The sequence below is a fragment of the Corvus moneduloides genome, chromosome 13, assembly GCF_009650955.1.
Source record: "Corvus moneduloides isolate bCorMon1 chromosome 13, bCorMon1.pri, whole genome shotgun sequence".
NCBI classification, from domain to species: Eukaryota; Metazoa; Chordata; class Aves; order Passeriformes; family Corvidae; genus Corvus; species Corvus moneduloides.
Window position 1 is genome coordinate 19221561 of NC_045488.1, and position 18278 is coordinate 19239838.

Genomic DNA, 18278 nt, shown 5'->3' on the forward strand with positions numbered 1-18278 from the left:
TTCTGATCCCAGGATCTGGACAGGACAAATCCCATTTTCCAGAGGCTCCAGAAGGTTCTGATCCCAACATGTGGAGAAGGATCCCATCCCGACATCTGGGCAGGAGGAATTCCCAGATCCAGGGGCCAACATGTGGAGAAGGTTCCATCAGGATCCCATTCCACCCCAGAGGAGCAAAGCCAACGACGGCCCCGGGTATAAAACGGGAAGAACTCAGAAAGATCAAAATATTCCCAAAAAACGGGATCAAAACCAAACGACGGGAGATGGGATGGATGGAGGGATGGATGGAGGGATGGATGGAGGGATGGATGGATGGATGGAGGGATGGATGGATGGATGGAGGGATGGAGGGATGGATGGAGGGATGGATGGAGGGATGGATGGAGGGAGGGAGGGAGGGATGGATGGAGGGATGGATGGAGGGATGGATGGATGGATGGATGGATGGAGGGAGGGAGGGATGGAGGGATGGAGGGATGGATGGATGGATGGATGGAGGGAGGGATGGATGGATGGATGGAGGGATGGATGGATGGAGGGATGGATGGAGGGAGGGAGGGATGGATGGATGGATGGATGGATGGAGGGATGGATGGATGGATGGATGGAGGGATGGATGGATGGAGGGATGGATGGATGGATGGAGGGAGGGAGGGATGGATGGATGGAGGGATGGATGGAGGGATGGATGGAGGGAGGGATGGATGGAGGGAGGGATGGATGGATGGATGGAGGGATGGATGGATGGATGGAGGGATGGATGGATGGAGGGATGGATGGAGGGAGGGATGGATGGAGGGATGGATGGATGGATGGATGGATGGATGGATGGAGGGATGGATGGATGGATGGATGGATGGAGGGATGGATGGATGGAGGGATGGATGGAGGGAGGGAGGGAGGGATGGAGGGAGGGAGGGATGGATCCCACAGCCCTGAGTTCTTCCTTCATCTTGAGCATTCCCAGTGGGAGCAAAGCAATCCCAGGGATGTGCCGGCATCAGCACCACCAAGGTCCAGGCTCTGCTGCCACCTGGATGGATTTTCCCGGCTGGATCCCTTTAGATCCATCCCTCCATCCCTTCCCTGGGATTTCCGAGTTTCTTGTGCCTTGACCCGGAAAAGGGGAATTCAGGAGCTCAGGAAAAGCCGGATTTTCCCGCATTTTCCGATGGATGCGGACTCGGGGCCAGGGATATTCCCACTGGAAAAGCTGGGAATTGAGGGGCGAGGAGTTCCCAAGGCCGGCTCCTCAATCCCGGGTGGTTTTGGTGATCCCCTCGTTGTCCCTCTCAGAGCTGGGAATGACATTCCAGTGCCATTTCGGTGCCATCCCAGGGATATCCCGGTGCCCCAAAAATCCCATCCCACTGATTTTTCCTACCCCAAACAGGGATAAAACATCCCAGCCAAGGGAAATTCCCCCTTCCCCATCCTGCCACCTGCTCCGACATTCCCACATCCCAATCCGTGCCCCATTCCCATCCTCTGGAAGCGCCAGCCGGCCCCTCCTGGCACATCCATATCTTTAATGATTTATTGATCTCCTTCAAATTCCCTGAGCCTGGAAAATGATCGGGATACGGGGATATTGTCGGGATTTTATCGGGATATTATCGGGATATTACCGGGCTATTCGGTGCCGCTGCTATGAGGAGTACGGATTTATTGAAATATATATTTATATTTATATCTATATTTATATTTTCCAGCCCCTTTCCCAGGGATTTTGCCCCACCCCTCATCCCGCCCCGAACCCATCCCAAACCCGGATCCGGGCTCAGTTTTTGTTGGGAATTCTCTGCCTGGCCGGGACGTAGGGCAGCAAGGTCTGCGTGCTCTTATCGGCCACGGTCTGGGTGCTGCTGTTCCTCGTGCTTCTCCTCATCGGGATCGCGCCCGGATTCCTCGGGAGCTGCTCCCGAGGCCCCTTCCTGGCGGGATCCTCGGCACCGTCGGCGCCGGGAGCGGCCGCGGCGTCGCCGGCGTCGCCGTCGTCGTCGCAGCACAGGGCGTGGTAGAGCACCTTGTCGCTGAAGCGGACGCGCTCCCGCGTGCCCGGCGGCCGCGGCGCCGGCATCTTGGGAAGGGCGGCGCTGCCGAAGCATTCCTCGCTGGAGGAATCCGGGGTCCCCCCGCCGCCGCCGCGGGGGCCGTTGGCCAAAGGGACCCCCCCGTTCATCAGGCGGGCCGGCGGCGGCCGCGGAGCCTCCGGACAATCGCCGGGGTCCGAGGGCGTGGAGGCGTCCAGGAAGGAGCAGAATTCCCAGCTGTCCGAGAGGATGTCGGAGGAGGCGAAGTCCAGCGGGCCCAGCTCGAGGCTGGCACCGCCGCGGTCGCTGCTGGACGTGCTACTGGCCGTGGCCGGAGTCCAAGCGTCCGGCTCCAGGTCCAGGGCGAAGTCGGACGTCAGGCGGTCGATCTGAGCCACGACCTGAGGAGACAGGGAGGGATGGAGGGGTGGAGGGAGGGAGGGATGGAGGGACGGACGGATGGATGGATGGATGGATGGATGGATGGAGGGATGGATGGAGGGATGGATGGATGGATGGATGGATGGATGGATGGATGGATGGAGGGATGGAGGGATGGATGGATGGAGGGATGGATGGAGGGATGGATGGATGGATGGATGGAGGGAGGGATGGATGGAGGGAAGGATGGAGGGATGGATGGAGGGATGGAGGGAGGGATGGAGGGATGGATGGATGGATGGATGGATGGATGGATGGATGGATGGATGGAGGGAGGGATGGATGGAGGGAAGGATGGAGGGATGGATGGATGGATGGATGGATGGATGGATGGATGGATGGATGGATGGATGGAGGGAGGGATGGAGGGATGGATGGATGGATGGATGGATGGATGGATGGATGGATGGATGGATGGAGGGAGGGATGGATGGATGGATGGATGGATGGATGGATGGAGGGATGGAGGGAGGGATGGATGGAGGGAGGGATGGATGGATGGAGGGATGGATGGAGGGATGGATGGAGGGATGGATGGAGGGATGGATGGAGGGATGGATGGAGGGATGGAGGGAGGGATCAGGATGGATGGATGGATGGATGGATCAGGGATGGATGGATGGATGGATGGATGGATGGATGGATGGAGGGATGGATGGAGGGAGGGATGGAGGGATGGAGGGAGGGATCAGGATGGATGGATGGATGGATGGATCAGGGATGGATGGATGGATGGATCCAACTCCTCCCCTGGGATTTCCCAGTTTTCCCCCTCCCCAAAACTTCCAGGGACAGTGGGGTCCCTCCACCCCTCGCCCTTTGGCTTTGAAGCTTCTTGGGAACATCCACAGGAGAGCCTGGAAATCAGGAAAATTCCCTTCCAGGTCTCTTTTCCTTTAATTTCTTCCTCTTTTTTTTTTTTGGATAAAAAAGGGCAAATCTCAAGGAAAAGTGTAAAAAAATGGATTCTGTGACCTCCTGTTTTTTGGGACAAGGAAGAATCGGGACGAAGGCCGGGAATCTTTGGGAATACCCGGTTACCCAATGGTTGTGCTGGAATGGGATCCCCTCTGTTCCCACCGGGAATGTCAATCCCAGCCTGTCCCCGCCACCTGAGGTCCCTTCCCAGCCTCCCTAAAGGGATCAGGATGGAGCAGGGACAGTGGGAAGGGCATCCCAATCCCAATCCCAATCCCAACCCTGGCCCCATCCCTGGATTGGTGTCACTCACGGCTGTCCCCATCCCGATCCTGTCCCCATCCCGATCCTGTCCCCATCCCAATTCCATCCCCATCCCAATCCTGTCTCCATCCCAATCCTGTCCCCATCCTGATCCCGGCCCCATCCCAATCCTGTCCCCATCCTGATCCCAGCCCCATCCCAATCCCAGCCCCATCCCAATCCTCTCCCCATCCTGATCTTGTCCCCATCCCAATCCCCGCCCCATCCCAGTCCTGTCCCATCCCAATCCCGGCCCCATCCCAATCCTGTCCCCATCCTGATCCCAGCCCCATCCCGATCCTGTCCCCATCCCGATCCCGGCCCCGTCCTGATCTTGTCCTCATCCCAATCCCTGCCCCATCCCAGTCCTGTCCCATCCCAATCCTGTCCCCATCCCAATCCTGTCCCCATCCCAATCCTGTCCCCATCCCAATCCTGTCCCCATCCCGATCCTGTCCCCATTTTGATCCCGTCCCCATCTTGATCCCGTCCCCATCCCAATCCCGGCCCCATCCCAATGCCGGCCCCATCCTGATCGTGTCCCCATCCCAATCCTCTCCCCATCCCAATCCTGTCCCCATCCCGATCCCGTCCCCATCCTGATCTTGTCCCCATCCTAATCCTGTCCCCATCCCAATCCTGTCCCCATCCCAATCCCAGCCCCATCCCAATCCTGTCCCCACCCCAATTCCATCCCCATCCCGATCCCGGCCCCATCCCGATCTCAGCCCCATCCTGATCTTGTCCCCATCCCGATCCTGTCCCCACCCCGATCCCGGCCCCATCCCGATCCTGGCCCCATCCCAATCCTGTCTCCATCCCAATCCTGTCCCCATCCCAATCCCAGCCCCATGCCAGGACTAGTGTCACTCACGGCTGTCCCCATCCGAATCCTGTCCCCATCCCAATCCTGTCTCTGTCCCAGTCACAGCCCCAATCCAATCCTGTCCCCATCCCAATCCCAGCCCCATCCCAATCCAGGCCGCATTCCGGGACTGGTGTCACTTGTGGTTGTCCCTGTCCCAATCCCAGCCCCATCCCAATCCCAGCCCCATCCCAATCCCGGCCCCATCTCAATCCCGGCCCCATGCCAGGATTGGTGTCACTCGTGGCTGTCCCCATCCCAATCCTGTCCCCATCCCGGGATTAGTGTCACTCGTGGCTGTCCCCATCCCGGGATTAGTGTCTATTTTTAGGATCACTCCCTATTTTAAACCGGGGCTTAAATCCCTCGGTGACACTTGGCTCCTTTACGGCGGATTTACACGGAAAGAAGGATTTGGGATTTGCTCCCCCCCTGCCCTTTTCCTCCTTCGCCAGGGCTGGCAGAGCTTTTCCACCTTTGGGGGGGAAAAATCACTCCCCAGTTCCCCGGGAATATCCCCAAGGATTCATCCCAAACCTTCCCACCTGCTTGGAGGGGATGAATTCCCCCCAGTTCCCCGGGAATATCCCCAAGGATTCATCCCAAACCTTCCCACATTCTTGGAGGGGATGAATTCCCCCCAATTCCCCGGGAATATCCCCAAGGATTCATCCCAAACCTTCCCACCTGCTTGGAGGGGACGAATTCCCCCCAGTTCCCCGGGAATATCCCCAAGGATTCATCCCAAACCTTCCCACCTGCTTGGAGGGGACGAATTCCCCCCAGTTCCCCAGGAATATCCCCAAGGATTCATCCCAAACCTTCCCACCTGCTTGGAGGGGATGAATTCCCCCCAGTTCCCCAGGAATATCCCCAAGGATTCATCCCAAACCTTCCCACATTCTTGGAGGGGATGAATTCCCCCCAGTTCCCCGGGAATATCCCCAAGGATTCATCCCAAGCCTTCCCACCTGCTTGGAGGGGATGAATTCCCCCCAGTTCCCCGGGAATATCCCCAAGGATTCATCCCAAGCCTTCCCACCTGCTTGGAGGGGATGAATTCCCAGGAAATTGGGGAGGATTTGTCCCCCCCAAGCAGGGGAAGAGGTTTGGGATGAGATCCTGGGGATATTCCCAGGGAATTGGGGGGATTTCCAAGGGGAGGAGCTTTGGGATGAGTCCCTGGTGCCAGCCAGGAGCTTCCCAATAAAATCCCGGCTGTCCCAAACTGGGAATGTTCCCACGCGACTCCAGGGACAGCTGGAGCCCCATCCTTGTTTTTATGGGATTTGGGCATTTTGGCTGCAGACCAAGCCCGAGGTCCCTGCCGAGGGTTGGGATCGGTGGCTGCAGATCCCAGATTTTGGGCTGGGATCGAATGGGCGGGATCCGATGGGATCCAAGGGTGGGGTCTGATGGAAGCGAGGGGGTGGGATCTGATGGGATCCAAGGGTCGGGACCTAATGGGATCCAAAGGTTGGGATCTGACGGGATCCAAGGGATGAGATCCAACGGGATCCAAGGGTGGGATCTGACTGGATCCAAGGGATGGGATCTAATGGGATCCAAGGGTGGGATCTGACAGGATCCAAGGGTGGGATCTGACTGGATCCAAGGGTGGGATCTGATGGGATCCAAGGGTTGGGATCTAACGGGATCCAAGGGTGGGATCCGACTGGATCCAAGGGTTGGGATCCAACGGGATCCAAGGGTTGGGATCTGACTGGATCCAAGGGTTGGGATCTGACGAGATCCAAAGGTTGAGATCTGACTGGATCCAAGGGTGGGATCTGACGGGATCCAAGGGTTGGGATCTGACTGGATCCAAGGGTGGGATCTGACGGGATCCAAAGGTTGAGATCCGACTGGATCCAAGGGTTGGGATCCAACGGGATCCAAGGGTGGGATCCAATGGGATCCAAGGGTGGGATCTGACGGGATCCAAGGTTGGGATCTAACGGGATCCAAGGGTTGGGATCTAACGGGATCCAAGGGTGGGATCTGACGGGATCCAAGGGTTGGGATCTGACTGGATCCAAGGGTTGGGATCCAACGGGATCCAAGGGTGGGATCCAATGGGATCCAAGGGTGGGATCTGACGGGATCCAAGGGTGGGATCTGACGGGATCCAAGGGTTGGGATCTGACGGGATCCAAGGGTAGGATCTGACGGGATCCGAGGGTTGGGATCTAACGGGATCCAAGGGTTGGGATCTAACGGGATCCAAGGGTTGGGATCTGACGGGATCCAAGGGTTGGGATCTGACTGGATCCAAGGGTGGGATCTGACGGGATCCAAGGGTTGGGATCTGACGGCCCCTCCATCCCCACGCAGGTTTGGGAAGAGGATCGGGAAGCAGATCCGAGCCCGGGATGAGGAGATCCAAGGCTGGCCCTGCTTGGGGGGTTCCCCCCCCCATTCCATTGGTTTTCCCAATCCCGAGCCCAGCCTCTCATCCTCCCGGGGATTTGGGGATGCGTCCCACAATCCCTCGGCTGCTGCTCCCCTCTCGAGCACCTCCGGCAGCGCATTTCGGGATCCAAAGCTTTCCTCTGGAATTCCCGACCCGTTTGGGTTGGAATTCCTAAATCCCATCCCATTCCCATGAGCAGGGACACCTCCCACCATCCCAGGTGTCCCATCCTGGGAGCCTTCCCAGGATTCAGGGTTTTCCAGCTGATTTTCCAGGCTGGATCCAGGCAGGAATTCCCCAGCCCTATTCCCAAATCATCCCCAAGGTCTTTCCCAGCATCAATCCCTGGAAAAAAGAGTCACCCCAAAGCGCCCCCACAGCCTGGAATTCCCAGCAAGGCCCTTCCCACTTCCCTTCCTGCTTCCCGGACAATGTTTAATGAGGGATAAATCATTAACGGGCGCTGGCAGCCGGGAGCAGGGAATGCAGGGGCCGCTCTTCCTGGAGCTGATCCCGGAAAACGATCCTTCCAAGGATCTGGGGTTCAGCTGCTGCACCCCAAAACCTGCTCCCAAAATCTCCAAACCCAGCTCCTAAAATCCCCCAAAAACCCAGCTGCCAAAATGCCCCCCAAATAATTCCCCAAATCCCCTAAACCCCAGCTCCTAAATCCCCAAACTAATTCCCGAAATTCCCAAAACCCAGCTCCTAAAATCCCCCCCAAACAAATCCCCAAATCCCCAAAACCCAGCTCCCAAAATCCCCTAAAACCAGATCCCAAAATCCCCCAAAAACAAATCCCAAAATCCCCCAAAACTGCTCCCAAAATCCCCCAAACCCAGCTCCCAAATTTCCCCAAAACAAATCCCAAAATCCCCTAAAACCCAGCTCCCCAAATCTCCCAAAAAATACCTCCCAAAATCCCAAAAACCAGATCCTAAAATCCCCCCAAACCCAGCTCCTAAATCCCCAAAACAGCTCCCAAAATCCCCAAAACCCAGCTCCTAAAATCCCCCAAAACCAGATCCCCAAATCCCCCAAAACAATTCCCCAAATCCCCCCAAACCAGCTCCCAAAATCCCCCAAACCCAGCTCCCCAAATCCCCAAACCAATTCCCGAAATTTCCAAAACCCAGCTCCTAAAATCCTGCAAAACCAGCTCCCAAAATCCCCCCAAACCAGCTCCCAAAATCCCCTAAAACCCAGCTCCCCAAATCCCCAAAACTGCTCCCAAAATCCCCCGAACCCAGCTCCCCAAATCCCCAAAAAATAGCTCCTAAAATCCCAAAAACCAGCTCCTAAAATCTCCCAAACCCAGCTCCCCAAATCCCAAAAAATAGCTCATAAAATCCCCCCAAACAAATCCCCAAATCCCCCAAAAGCAAATCCCAAAATCCCCCAAACCAGCTCCCCAAATCCCTCCAAAACCAGATGCCAAAATCCCCTAAAACCCAGCTCCCCAAATCCCCAAATCAATTCCCGAAATTCCCACAACCCAGATCCCAAAATCCCCCAAAACAGCTCCCAAAATCCCCCCCAAAACAGCTCCCAAAATCCCCCCCAAACTGCTCCCAAAATCCCCCAAAAACTGTTCCCAAATTCCCCCAAACCCTGCTCCTAAATAATTCCCAACCCTCTCCCAAAGCTGTTGTTTTTGGGATAACGATCCCGGAACATTCCCAGGCATTCCCGGTTAATCCCCTCTTGATGTCGGCATTATTATGGAATTTCTTCTCCTCGGGGATCGCCGGCAGGATTTTTCCAGGGAAAAAGCCGGGAGGGAATCCCTTGGGGTGCTGGGATCTCGTTGATCCCATGCCAGCAATTCCAGGTGGGATAAACCCTTCCCATGGGAATTTTTTGGGAGTGCTAAACCCATATTTAGGGTTTTTCCTGCTATGGAATATGGACGATTTCCAACCTCGAATCCCACAGGAATGGGAAGATCCTCGGGATCTCCTGGAGCATCCCATTCCAGCAGTTCCAGAGGGGATGGACCCCTTCCCATGGGAATTTTTTTAGGGGGGGTTTTGAATGGATATTTGGGGATTTTTCTATCCAAGGATTGGGAATGATCCTTTTCATTCGGGGACCTGGGAACGAGCATGGACACAAAAGGATGGGAAGGAAGGAGCGAGACCGGGAAAAGTGGGATGTGACCAGAGCTGGGACACTCTGGTGGCCCTGAGGGGAGATGGACACTGGGATGGACATCCCAAAGATTCCATGGGGACACCCCAATGTCACAACTTCCGGGACCCTTTGGTGGCCCTGATGGGAGATGGACACAGGGATGGACATCCCAGAGATTCCATGGAGATCTCCCAGTGTCATAACCCCAGGACACTCTGGTGGCCCTGAGGGGATCCCAATCCATGATCCCACCTGGACTCGGAGCCACCAGCCAAGGACATCCCAAAGATTCCGTGGGGACTCCATGGGGACACCCCAATGCCACAAATCCAGGACACTCAGGTGGCCCTGAGCTGACCCCAATCCATGATCCCACCTCTGCTCAGAGCCACCACCCAGGGACATCCCAAAGACTCCATGGGGACACCACAAAACCAGAACTTCCAGGACACTCTGGTGGCCCTGAGCAGAGATGGACACTGGGATGGACATCCCAAAGATTCCATGGAGATCTCCCAATGTCACAACTTCCGGGACCCTTTGGTGACCCTGAGCTGACCCCAATCCATGATCCCACCTCAGCTCGGAGCCACCAGCCAAGGACATCCCAAAGATTCCATGGGGACACCCCAATGTCCCAACTTCCAGGACACTTTGGTGGCCCTGAGCAGAGATGGACACAGGGATGGACATCCCAGAGATTCCATGGGGACACCTCAATGTCACAACCCCAGGACTCTCTGGTGGCCCTGAGCAGAGATGGACACTGGGATGGACATCCCAAAGATTCCATGAAGACACCCCAATGTCACAACTTCCAGGACACTCTGGTGGCCCTGAGCAGAGATGGACACAGGGATGGACATCCCAGAGATTCCATGGGGACACCTCAATGTCACAACCCCAGGACTCTCTGGTGGCCCTGAGCAGAGATGGACACTGGGATGGACATCCCAAAGATTCCATGAAGACACCCCAATGTCACAACTTCCAGGACACTCTGGTGGCCCTGAGCAGAGATGGACACTGGGATGGACATCCCAAAGATTCCATGAAGACACCCCAATGTCACAACTTCCAGGACTCTCTGGTGGCCCTGAGCAGAGATGGACACTGGGATGGACATCCCAAAGATTCCATGAAGACACCCCAATGTCACAACTTCCAGGACACTCTGGTGGCCCTGAGCAGAGATGGACACTGGGATGGACATCCCAAAGATTCCATGGGGACACCCCAATGTCACAACTCCAGGACACTCAGGTGGCCCTGAGCTGACCCCAATCCATGATCCCACCTGGACTCGGAGCCACCAGCCAGGGACATCCCAAAGATTCCGTGGTGGCTCCATGGGGACACCCCAATGTCCCAACTTCCAGGACATTCTGGTGGCCCCGATGGGAGATGGACACTGGGATGGACACCCCAAAGATTCCATGGAGACATCCCAAGGCCACAACTTCCAGGACACTCTGGTGGCCCTGAGCTGACCCCAATCCATGATCCCACCTCTGCTCAGAGCCACCACCCAGGGACATCCCAAAGATTCCATGGGGACACCCCAATGTCCCAACTTCCAGGACACTCTGGTGGCCCTGAGCAGAGATGGACACAGGGATGGACATCCCAAAGATTCCATGGAGATCTCCCAATGTCACAACTTCCGGGACCCTTTGGTGACCCTGAGCTGATCCCAATCCATGATCCCACCTCAGCTCAGAGCCACCAGCCAAGGACATCCCAAAGATTCCATGGGGACACCACAATGCCACAACTTCCAGGACACTTTGGTGGCCCTGATGGGAGATGGACACAGGGATGGACATCCCAGAGATTCCATGGGGACACCTCAATGTCACAACCCCAGGACTCTCTGGTAGCCCTGAGCAGAGATGGACACTGGGATGGACATCCCAAAGATTCCATGAAGACACCCCAATGTCACAACTTCCAGGACTCTCTGGTGGCCCTGAGCAGAGATGGACACTGGGATGGACATCCCAAAGATTCCATGGGGACACCCCAATGTCACAACTCCAGGACACTCAGGTGGCCCTGAGCTGACCCCAATCCATGATCCCACCTGGACTCGGAGCCACCAGCCAGGGACATCCCAAAGATTCCGTGGTGGCTCCATGGGGACACCCCAATGTCCCAACTTCCAGGACATTCTGGTGGCCCTGAGCAGAGATGGACACAGGGATGGACACCCCAAAGATGGACACCCCAAAGACACCCCAATGTCCCAGCTTCCAGGAGCACCCTGGGATGGTGGAAGGTTTCCCTGCCTGTGGAATTCGATCTTTTCCAACCCAAACCCATCCCGTGAATTCCCAAAGCTCAAATCCTGTGGGAATTTTGGGAAAAAGTGGAGCTCTGGATGTTGGAATCTTGGGTTATCCTGGTGGGACCGGTGAGATTTAGGTCGGGAACCGGAATTTTGGGATGTTTTGGATAAATTTTGGGAGGAAAAAAGGGGGAGATTGGGATTGAAAAGGGGAAATTGGGATCAAAAAAGGGGGAAATTCAGATAGAAAAAAGGGGAAAATTGGGATGAAAACAGGGGAAATTGGGGTCAATAAAAGGCGGAAATTGGGAGAGAAAAGGGGAAATTGGGATCAAAGAAGGGGAAAATTCGGATAGAAAAAGGGGGATATTGGGGTCAATAAAAGGTGGAAATTGGGATGGAAAAAGGGGGAAATTGGGATCAATAAAAGGTGGAAATTGGGATGGAAAAAGGGGGAAATTGGGATCAAAGAAGGGGCAAATTCGGATAGAAAAAGGGGGAAATTGGGGTCAATAAAAATGTGATAATTGGAATGGAAAAAGGGGGAAATTGGGATCAAAGAAGGGGAAAATTGGGATGAAAAAGTGGGGAAATTCGGACAAAGAAGGGGGAAAATGGGGGTGACAAAAGGGGGAAATTGGGATCAATAAAGGGGAAAATTCGGATAGAAAAAGGGGGAAATTGGGATTAAGAAAGGGGGAAATGGGGATCAAAAGAGGGGAAAATTGGGGTCAATAAAAGGGGAAAATTCGGATAGAAAAGGGGAAATTGGGATGAAAAGAGGGGAAATTGGGATCAAAGAAGGGGCAAATTTGGATAGAAAAAGGGGGAAATTGGGGTCAATAAAAAGTGATAATTGGGATGGAAAAAGGGGGAAAATTGGGATCGAAGAAGGGAGAAATTGGGATCAATAAAAGGTGGAAATTGGGATGGAAAAAGGGGGAAATTGGGATGGAAAAAGGTGGAAATTGGGATAAAAAAGGGGAAGTTGGGATCAATAAAAGGGGAAATTGGGACAAAAAAGGGGAAGTTGGGATCAATAAAAGGGGAAATTGGGATCAATAAAAGGGGAAATTGGGATCAATAAAGGGGAAAATTTGGCTCAAAAAAAAGGGGGGAAATGGGGATCAAAAAAGGTGGAAATTGGGATCAAAAAAGTTGGAAATTGGGATCAAAAAAGGTGGAGATTGGGACCAATAAAGGGGAAAATTTGGCTCACGAGAAGGGGGGAATCTGACATCGCCTCTTTCCCTCCTTGTTTCAGGGAAAATCCAGCTCAGGGAGATCCCTCCTGAGGCTGCGAGTGCTGAGCCGGCTCTGCCTCCCCATCCCGGCCCGGGAATGAGGAAAATTGCCTCTGGAATGAGGACACATCCCTCCCTTTTCTCCTCGCCGTTATCCCGCGGCTTTTCCTACCTCCCCATCTCTCCAACCGAGCCCAAATTCCCTCTTTTTTGATGCAAATCCTCCTCAGGAACATCCCACCGACAACGTTGCCGGCTCCCTCTCCCCCCATTTTTTTTTTTTTTTTTTTTCCGCCCCCCTCGCCTTTATCCCGGGAATTCTCGCACCTCGCGGAGCTCCTTGGCCACCTCCTTGAGCTCGTGCAGGATGCCCTCGAGCTGCCCGATCACCATCCTCATGCGGCCGCGGATGCGCTCCCGCTCGCCCTCGCTACGGCCGCCGCCGCCGCCGCCGCGGGGCCGCTCCGTGCGCTGCGCATCCCGGCGGCTCCGCGAGTCCATCCTTCCCTAGGCTCCCGGGATGGCCGGCCCGGTGTCCATCCTGCTGCTCCCCGCCCGGCCCGGCCCGGGCAGCTCTCACCATCTTAACGCTGCCGCGGCTCCCCGGAGAATTCCAGCGACGCGCTCGCGCTTCCCGGTGGGATCGGGGCGCTCCTGGGGGAAGCGGGAGGCGCCGGCCGGGTGCACCATGCGGGAGGGGGGTGGCTGGGCTGGTGGCCTCGGGGTGACACCGCCGCGAGGAGGAGGAGGAGGAGGATGAGGAGGAGGAGGAGGAGGAGAGGCTCGGGATTTCCCGCCAGGCGGAATTCCAGCGGGAGGGCGACGCGCGGCTCGGTGTCCCCGAGGAGGGGCCGCTGCTCCTCGCGGCGGGGCCGCAGGTCCGGCGGGTGGTCAGCGGGGGTGTCCGGCTGTCCTGGGAGGCGCGGGGGGGGTCCCTTCCTGCGGGGACAGAGGGACAAGGGCAGGGAAATGGGAAAGGGCCGGGAAAATCCTCGGGAAGGGGCTCTGGCCGCTCCTCCCCCCCCGCCGTGTCGCGGTGTCCCCGGAATGAGGACAAACCCCAGGTACCCCCTCAGGACCCCCCGCCAGGTCGAGGTGAGGGGACAGGATGGAGCCGGGAATGTCACTGCACCCCCTCTTTGGCCTCCCCCAGAACCCCCAGGGAACGCTGGGGCCTCCCGGGGCCGGAGGGATGGACAGGGGGACACAGGGACACCCCGAGGGACACCCAGGGGGACACCCGGGGGGACACCCGCGGGGACACGGGGACAGCTCCGGGCCTCACCGGCGCGCTCCAGCCGCTCCTGGGCTCCGCTCCAAGCTCTTCCTTGTCCTGTTTTTCCCCCGGCTCCTTCCCTCGCTTCCTCCCCCTCCTCCTCCTCCTCCTCGCCGCCGTCTCCCTCCTCCCTCAGGGCTTTTCCGCCGACGCCGGGGCCGCTCTCCTCCGGTGGCTGTGGCGGGGGGTGACACGTTCGCGGCGGTGACAGCCCCGCGGGGGGGGGGAAGGGGCACACGCTGCCCCGGGGACCGGCACGGGGGGGGGGACCGGGAGCCTCCGCCCCCTCCCGGGGCCCTTCCCACCGGCAGCCTCCGCCCGGAGAGCTCCGAGCCCGGCTCCGCCCCGGCCCCCGAGTGCCCCTCGGGAACGGGAACGGCGAGGGGGGAGCGGAGAGGGGGGTGCGCACGGGGAGGGGGGGCTCGGTAGGGCCGCGTTTCCCTCCCCGGTACCGGCATTCTCCGTTCCCAGTACCGGCATCTCTCAGCCCCGGTATTGGAATCCCCCATTCCCGGTACCGGTATCCCCCATTCCCGTACCGGTATCTCCCATTCCCGGTACCGGTATCCCCCATTCCCGTACCGGTATCCCCCATTCCCGGTACCGGTATCCCCCATTCCCCTACTGGCATCCCCCATTCCCGGTACCGCCATCCCTCAGCCCTACCACCGACATCCTCCAGCCCCGGCACCGCCATCCCTCAGCCCCGGTACCGGTATCCCCCATTCCCGGTACCGGTGTCTCCCATTCCCGTACTGGCATCCCCCATTCCCGGTACCGGTATCTCCCATTCCCGCCACCGGCGTCCTCCAGCCCCGGCACCGCCATCCCTCAGTCCCGGTACCGCCATCCCTCAGTCCCGGTACCGCCATCCCTCAGCCCCGGTACCGCCATCCCTCAGCCCTGGTCCCCACGTCCTCCGGGGCTCCCCGAATCCTCCATCCCGGGAGCCTCCATCCTCCATCCCCGCTCCCCGAACCCTCCAGCCCCGGTACCGGCATCCCTCAGCTCCGGTCCCCGCGTCCTCCCTCCCCGGTTCCCGAACCCTCTAGCCCCGCTCCCTGGAGCCTCCAGCCCCGGTTCCCTCATTCTCCGTCCCCGCCGCTCTCATCCTCCATCCCCGCTCCCCGCACTCTCCATTCCCGAATCCTCCATCCCCTGTCCCCGCTCCCCGCATCCCCCTCCGTCCGTCCCTGCCGCTCTCATCCTCCATCCCGGAGCCTCCATCCTCCATTCCCGACCCCTTATCCCCGCATCCTTCAGCTCCGCAGCCCGGATCCTCCGTTCCCGGTCCCTGAATCCTCCATCCCCGCATTCTCCATCCCCGGAGCCTCCATTCCCGATTCCCGCTACCTGCATTCTCCATCCCCGGTTCCCGCATCCCCTCATCCCCTCTCCCCGTGTCCCCTCTCCGGGACCCGCGGGACGCACCGGCGGCGCGGCGGGCTCTGGGCGGCCGGAGCCTCTCCCCGTGTCCCCATTCCCGGTCCCGCACCCCCGGGGACTCACCGGAGCCTCTCCCCGTGTCCCCATTCCCGGTCCCGCACCTCCGGGGACTCACCGGAGCCTCTCCCCGTGTCCCCATTCCCGGTCCCGCACCCCCGGGGACTCACCGGAGCCTCTCCCCGTGTCCCCATTCCCGGTCCCGCACCCCCGGGGACTCACCGGAGCCTCTCCCCGTGTCCCCATTCCCGGTCCCGCACCCCCGGGGACTCACCGGAGCCTCCCCCCGTGCCCCATTCCCTCATCCCTTCCCCGTTCCCTCCCCCGGGACGCACCGGCGGCGCTGCGGGCTCAGGGCCGGGCGCTCCCCGGGCTCCGGGCGGGCGGAGCGGGCCCCGGGCAGGGCCATGAGCGGCGGAGGGCCCGGCCCGGCCCCGCTCCGGCCGCAGCCTCCCCGCGCTCCTCCCGCCCGGCCCCGCGCGGCGCTGCTGTGTCACCGGAGGGGCCGGGCCTGCCCGGGAAACGGGAATTAAAGGCACCGGGAGCGGGAATGCAGCGGGAACGGGGCGGGAACGGGGAGGGAATGGAGCGGGAACGGAGCGGGGATGGAGAGGGAACGGGGCGGGGATGGAGAGGGAGTGGAGCTGGGATGGAGCGGGGAATGGAGAGGGAACGGGGCGGGAACGGGGCGGGAACGGAGCGGGAACGGGGCGGGGATGGAGCTGGGATGGAGCGGGAACGGAGCGGGAATGGGGCGGGGATGGAGCGGGAACGGAGCTGGGATGGAGCGGGAACGAGGCGGGGATGGAGCGGGAATGGAGCGGGAACGGGGCGGGGATGGAGCTGGGATGGAGCGGGAACGGAGCGGGAACGGGGCGGGAACGGGGCGGGGATGGAGCTGGGATGGAGCGGGAATGGAGCTGGGATGGAGCGGGAACGGGGCGGGAACGGGGCGGGGATGGATCTGGGATGGAGCGGGAACGGGGCGGGGATGGAGAGGGAACGGAGCGGGAACGGGGCGGGGATGGAGCGGGAACGGAGCGGGAACGGGGCGGGAACGGGGCGGGGATGGAGCGGGAATGGAGCTGGGATGGAGAGGGAATAGAGCTGGGATGGAGCGGGAATGGAGCCGGGATGGAGCGGGGATGGAGCGGGAATGGAGCGGGAATGGAGCGGGAATGGAGCTGGGACGGAGCTGGGATGGAGCGGGAATGGAGCTGGGATAGAGCGGGATGGAGTTGGGATGGATCTGGGATAGAGCGGGAATGGAGTTGGGATAGAGCGGGAATGGAGCTGGAATGGAGCTGGGACGGAGCTGGGATGGAGCTGGGATGGAGCGGGAATGGAGCTGGGATGGAGCTGGGATGGATCTGGGATGGAGCTGGAGTGGAGCTGGGATAGAGCGGGAATGGAGCTGGGATGGAGCAGGAATGGAGCTGGAATGGAGCTGGGATGGAGCTGGGATGGAGCGGGAATGGAGCTGGGACGGAGCTGGGATGGAGCTGGGATGGAGCTGGGATGGAGCGGGAATGGAGCAGGGATAGAGCGGGATGGAGTTGGGATGGAGCTGGGATGGAGCAGGAATGGAGCTGGAATGGAGCTGGGATAGAGCGGGAATGGAGCTGGGATGGAGCAGGAATGGAGCTGGAATGGAGCTGGGATAGAGCGGGAATGGAGCTGGGATGGAGCAGGAATGGAGCTGGGACAGAGCAGGAATGGAGCTGGGACAGAGCAGGAATGGAGCTGGGATGGAGCTGGGATAGAGCGGGAATGGAGCTGGGATGGAGCAGGAATGGAGCTGGAATGGAGCTGGGATAGAGCGGGAATGGAGCTGGGATGGAGCTGGGATGGAGCTGGGATGGAGCTGGGATGGAGCTGGGATGGAGCTGGGACAGAGCAGGAATGGAGCTGGGACAGAGCAGGGATGGAGCTGGGATGAAGCTGGGATGGAGCTGGGATGAAGCTGGGATGGAGCTGGGATGGAGCTGGGATGGAGCTGGGATGGAGCTGGGATGGAGCAGGAATGGAGCTGGGACAGAGCAGGAATGGAGCTGGGATGGAGCTGGGATGGAGCTGGGATGGAGCTGGGATGGAGCAGGAAGCAGATCTTGGGAAACTGAGGCAGCGCTGGGGGCTCTCCCGTGGGATGAGTGTCCCTTTTCCTGCTTTTTCCCCCTCCTCCAAAGATGCAGCCCCGCCCCCTCTCCAGGGGGGATTTGGGGATGATTTCTGCGGGATCTGAGAAAAACCAAGCTGAGATCTGAGACAGGAATCCTGGGAATGGGAAACATCCATGGATGTGGCATGGAGGGATGGATGGATGGATGGAGGGATGGATGGAGGGATGGATGGATGGAGGGATGGATCAGGGATGAGGGATGGATGGATGGATGGATGGATGGATGGATGGATGGAGGGATGGATGGATGGATGGATCCATGGATCCATGGATGGAGGGATGGAGGGATGGATGGATGGATCCATGGATGCATGGAGGGATGGATGGAGGGATGGATGGATGGATGGATGGATGGATGGAGGGATGGATGGATGGAGGGATGGATGGAGGGATGGATGGATCCATGGATCCATGGATGGATGGATGGATGGATGGATGGATGGATGGAGGGATGGAGGGATGGATGGATGGATGGATGGATGGATGGATGGATGGATGGAGGGAGGGATGGATGGATGGATGGATGGATGGATGGAGGGATGGAGGGATGGATGGAGGATGGAGGGATGGATGGAGGGATGGATGGATGGATGGATGGATCCATGGATCCATGGATGGATGGATGGAGGGATGGATCCATGGATCCATGGAGGGATGGATGGAGGGATGGATGGAGGGATGGATGGAGGGATGGATGGATCCATGGATCCATGGATGGAGGGATGGAGGGATGGATGGAT

General features: G+C 58.8%; 1 protein-coding gene and 1 long non-coding RNA gene across 2 annotated transcripts; one reads left to right on the forward strand and one right to left on the reverse strand.

Moving 5' to 3' along the window:
• Positions 1 to 1517: 1517 nt before the first annotated feature.
• INSYN1 (inhibitory synaptic factor 1) lies at positions 1518 to 15763 on the reverse strand. The gene is made up of 4 exons (XM_032123181.1): positions 15695 to 15763; positions 13926 to 14091; positions 12968 to 13579; positions 1518 to 2437 (listed from the first exon to the last, which is right to left on the reverse strand). The coding sequence occupies exons 3-4, from the start codon at positions 13139 to 13141 to the stop codon at positions 1784 to 1786; spliced, it is 828 nt and encodes a 275-aa protein (XP_031979072.1). The 5' UTR covers positions 13142 to 13579; positions 13926 to 14091; positions 15695 to 15763; the 3' UTR covers positions 1518 to 1783.
• On the forward strand, positions 11913 to 12328 carry LOC116450569. Its single transcript, XR_004242837.1, has 2 exons — positions 11913 to 11980; positions 12291 to 12328. It is a non-coding gene; the product is annotated as an uncharacterized LOC116450569 (long non-coding RNA).
• Positions 15764 to 18278: the final 2515 nt, after the last annotated feature.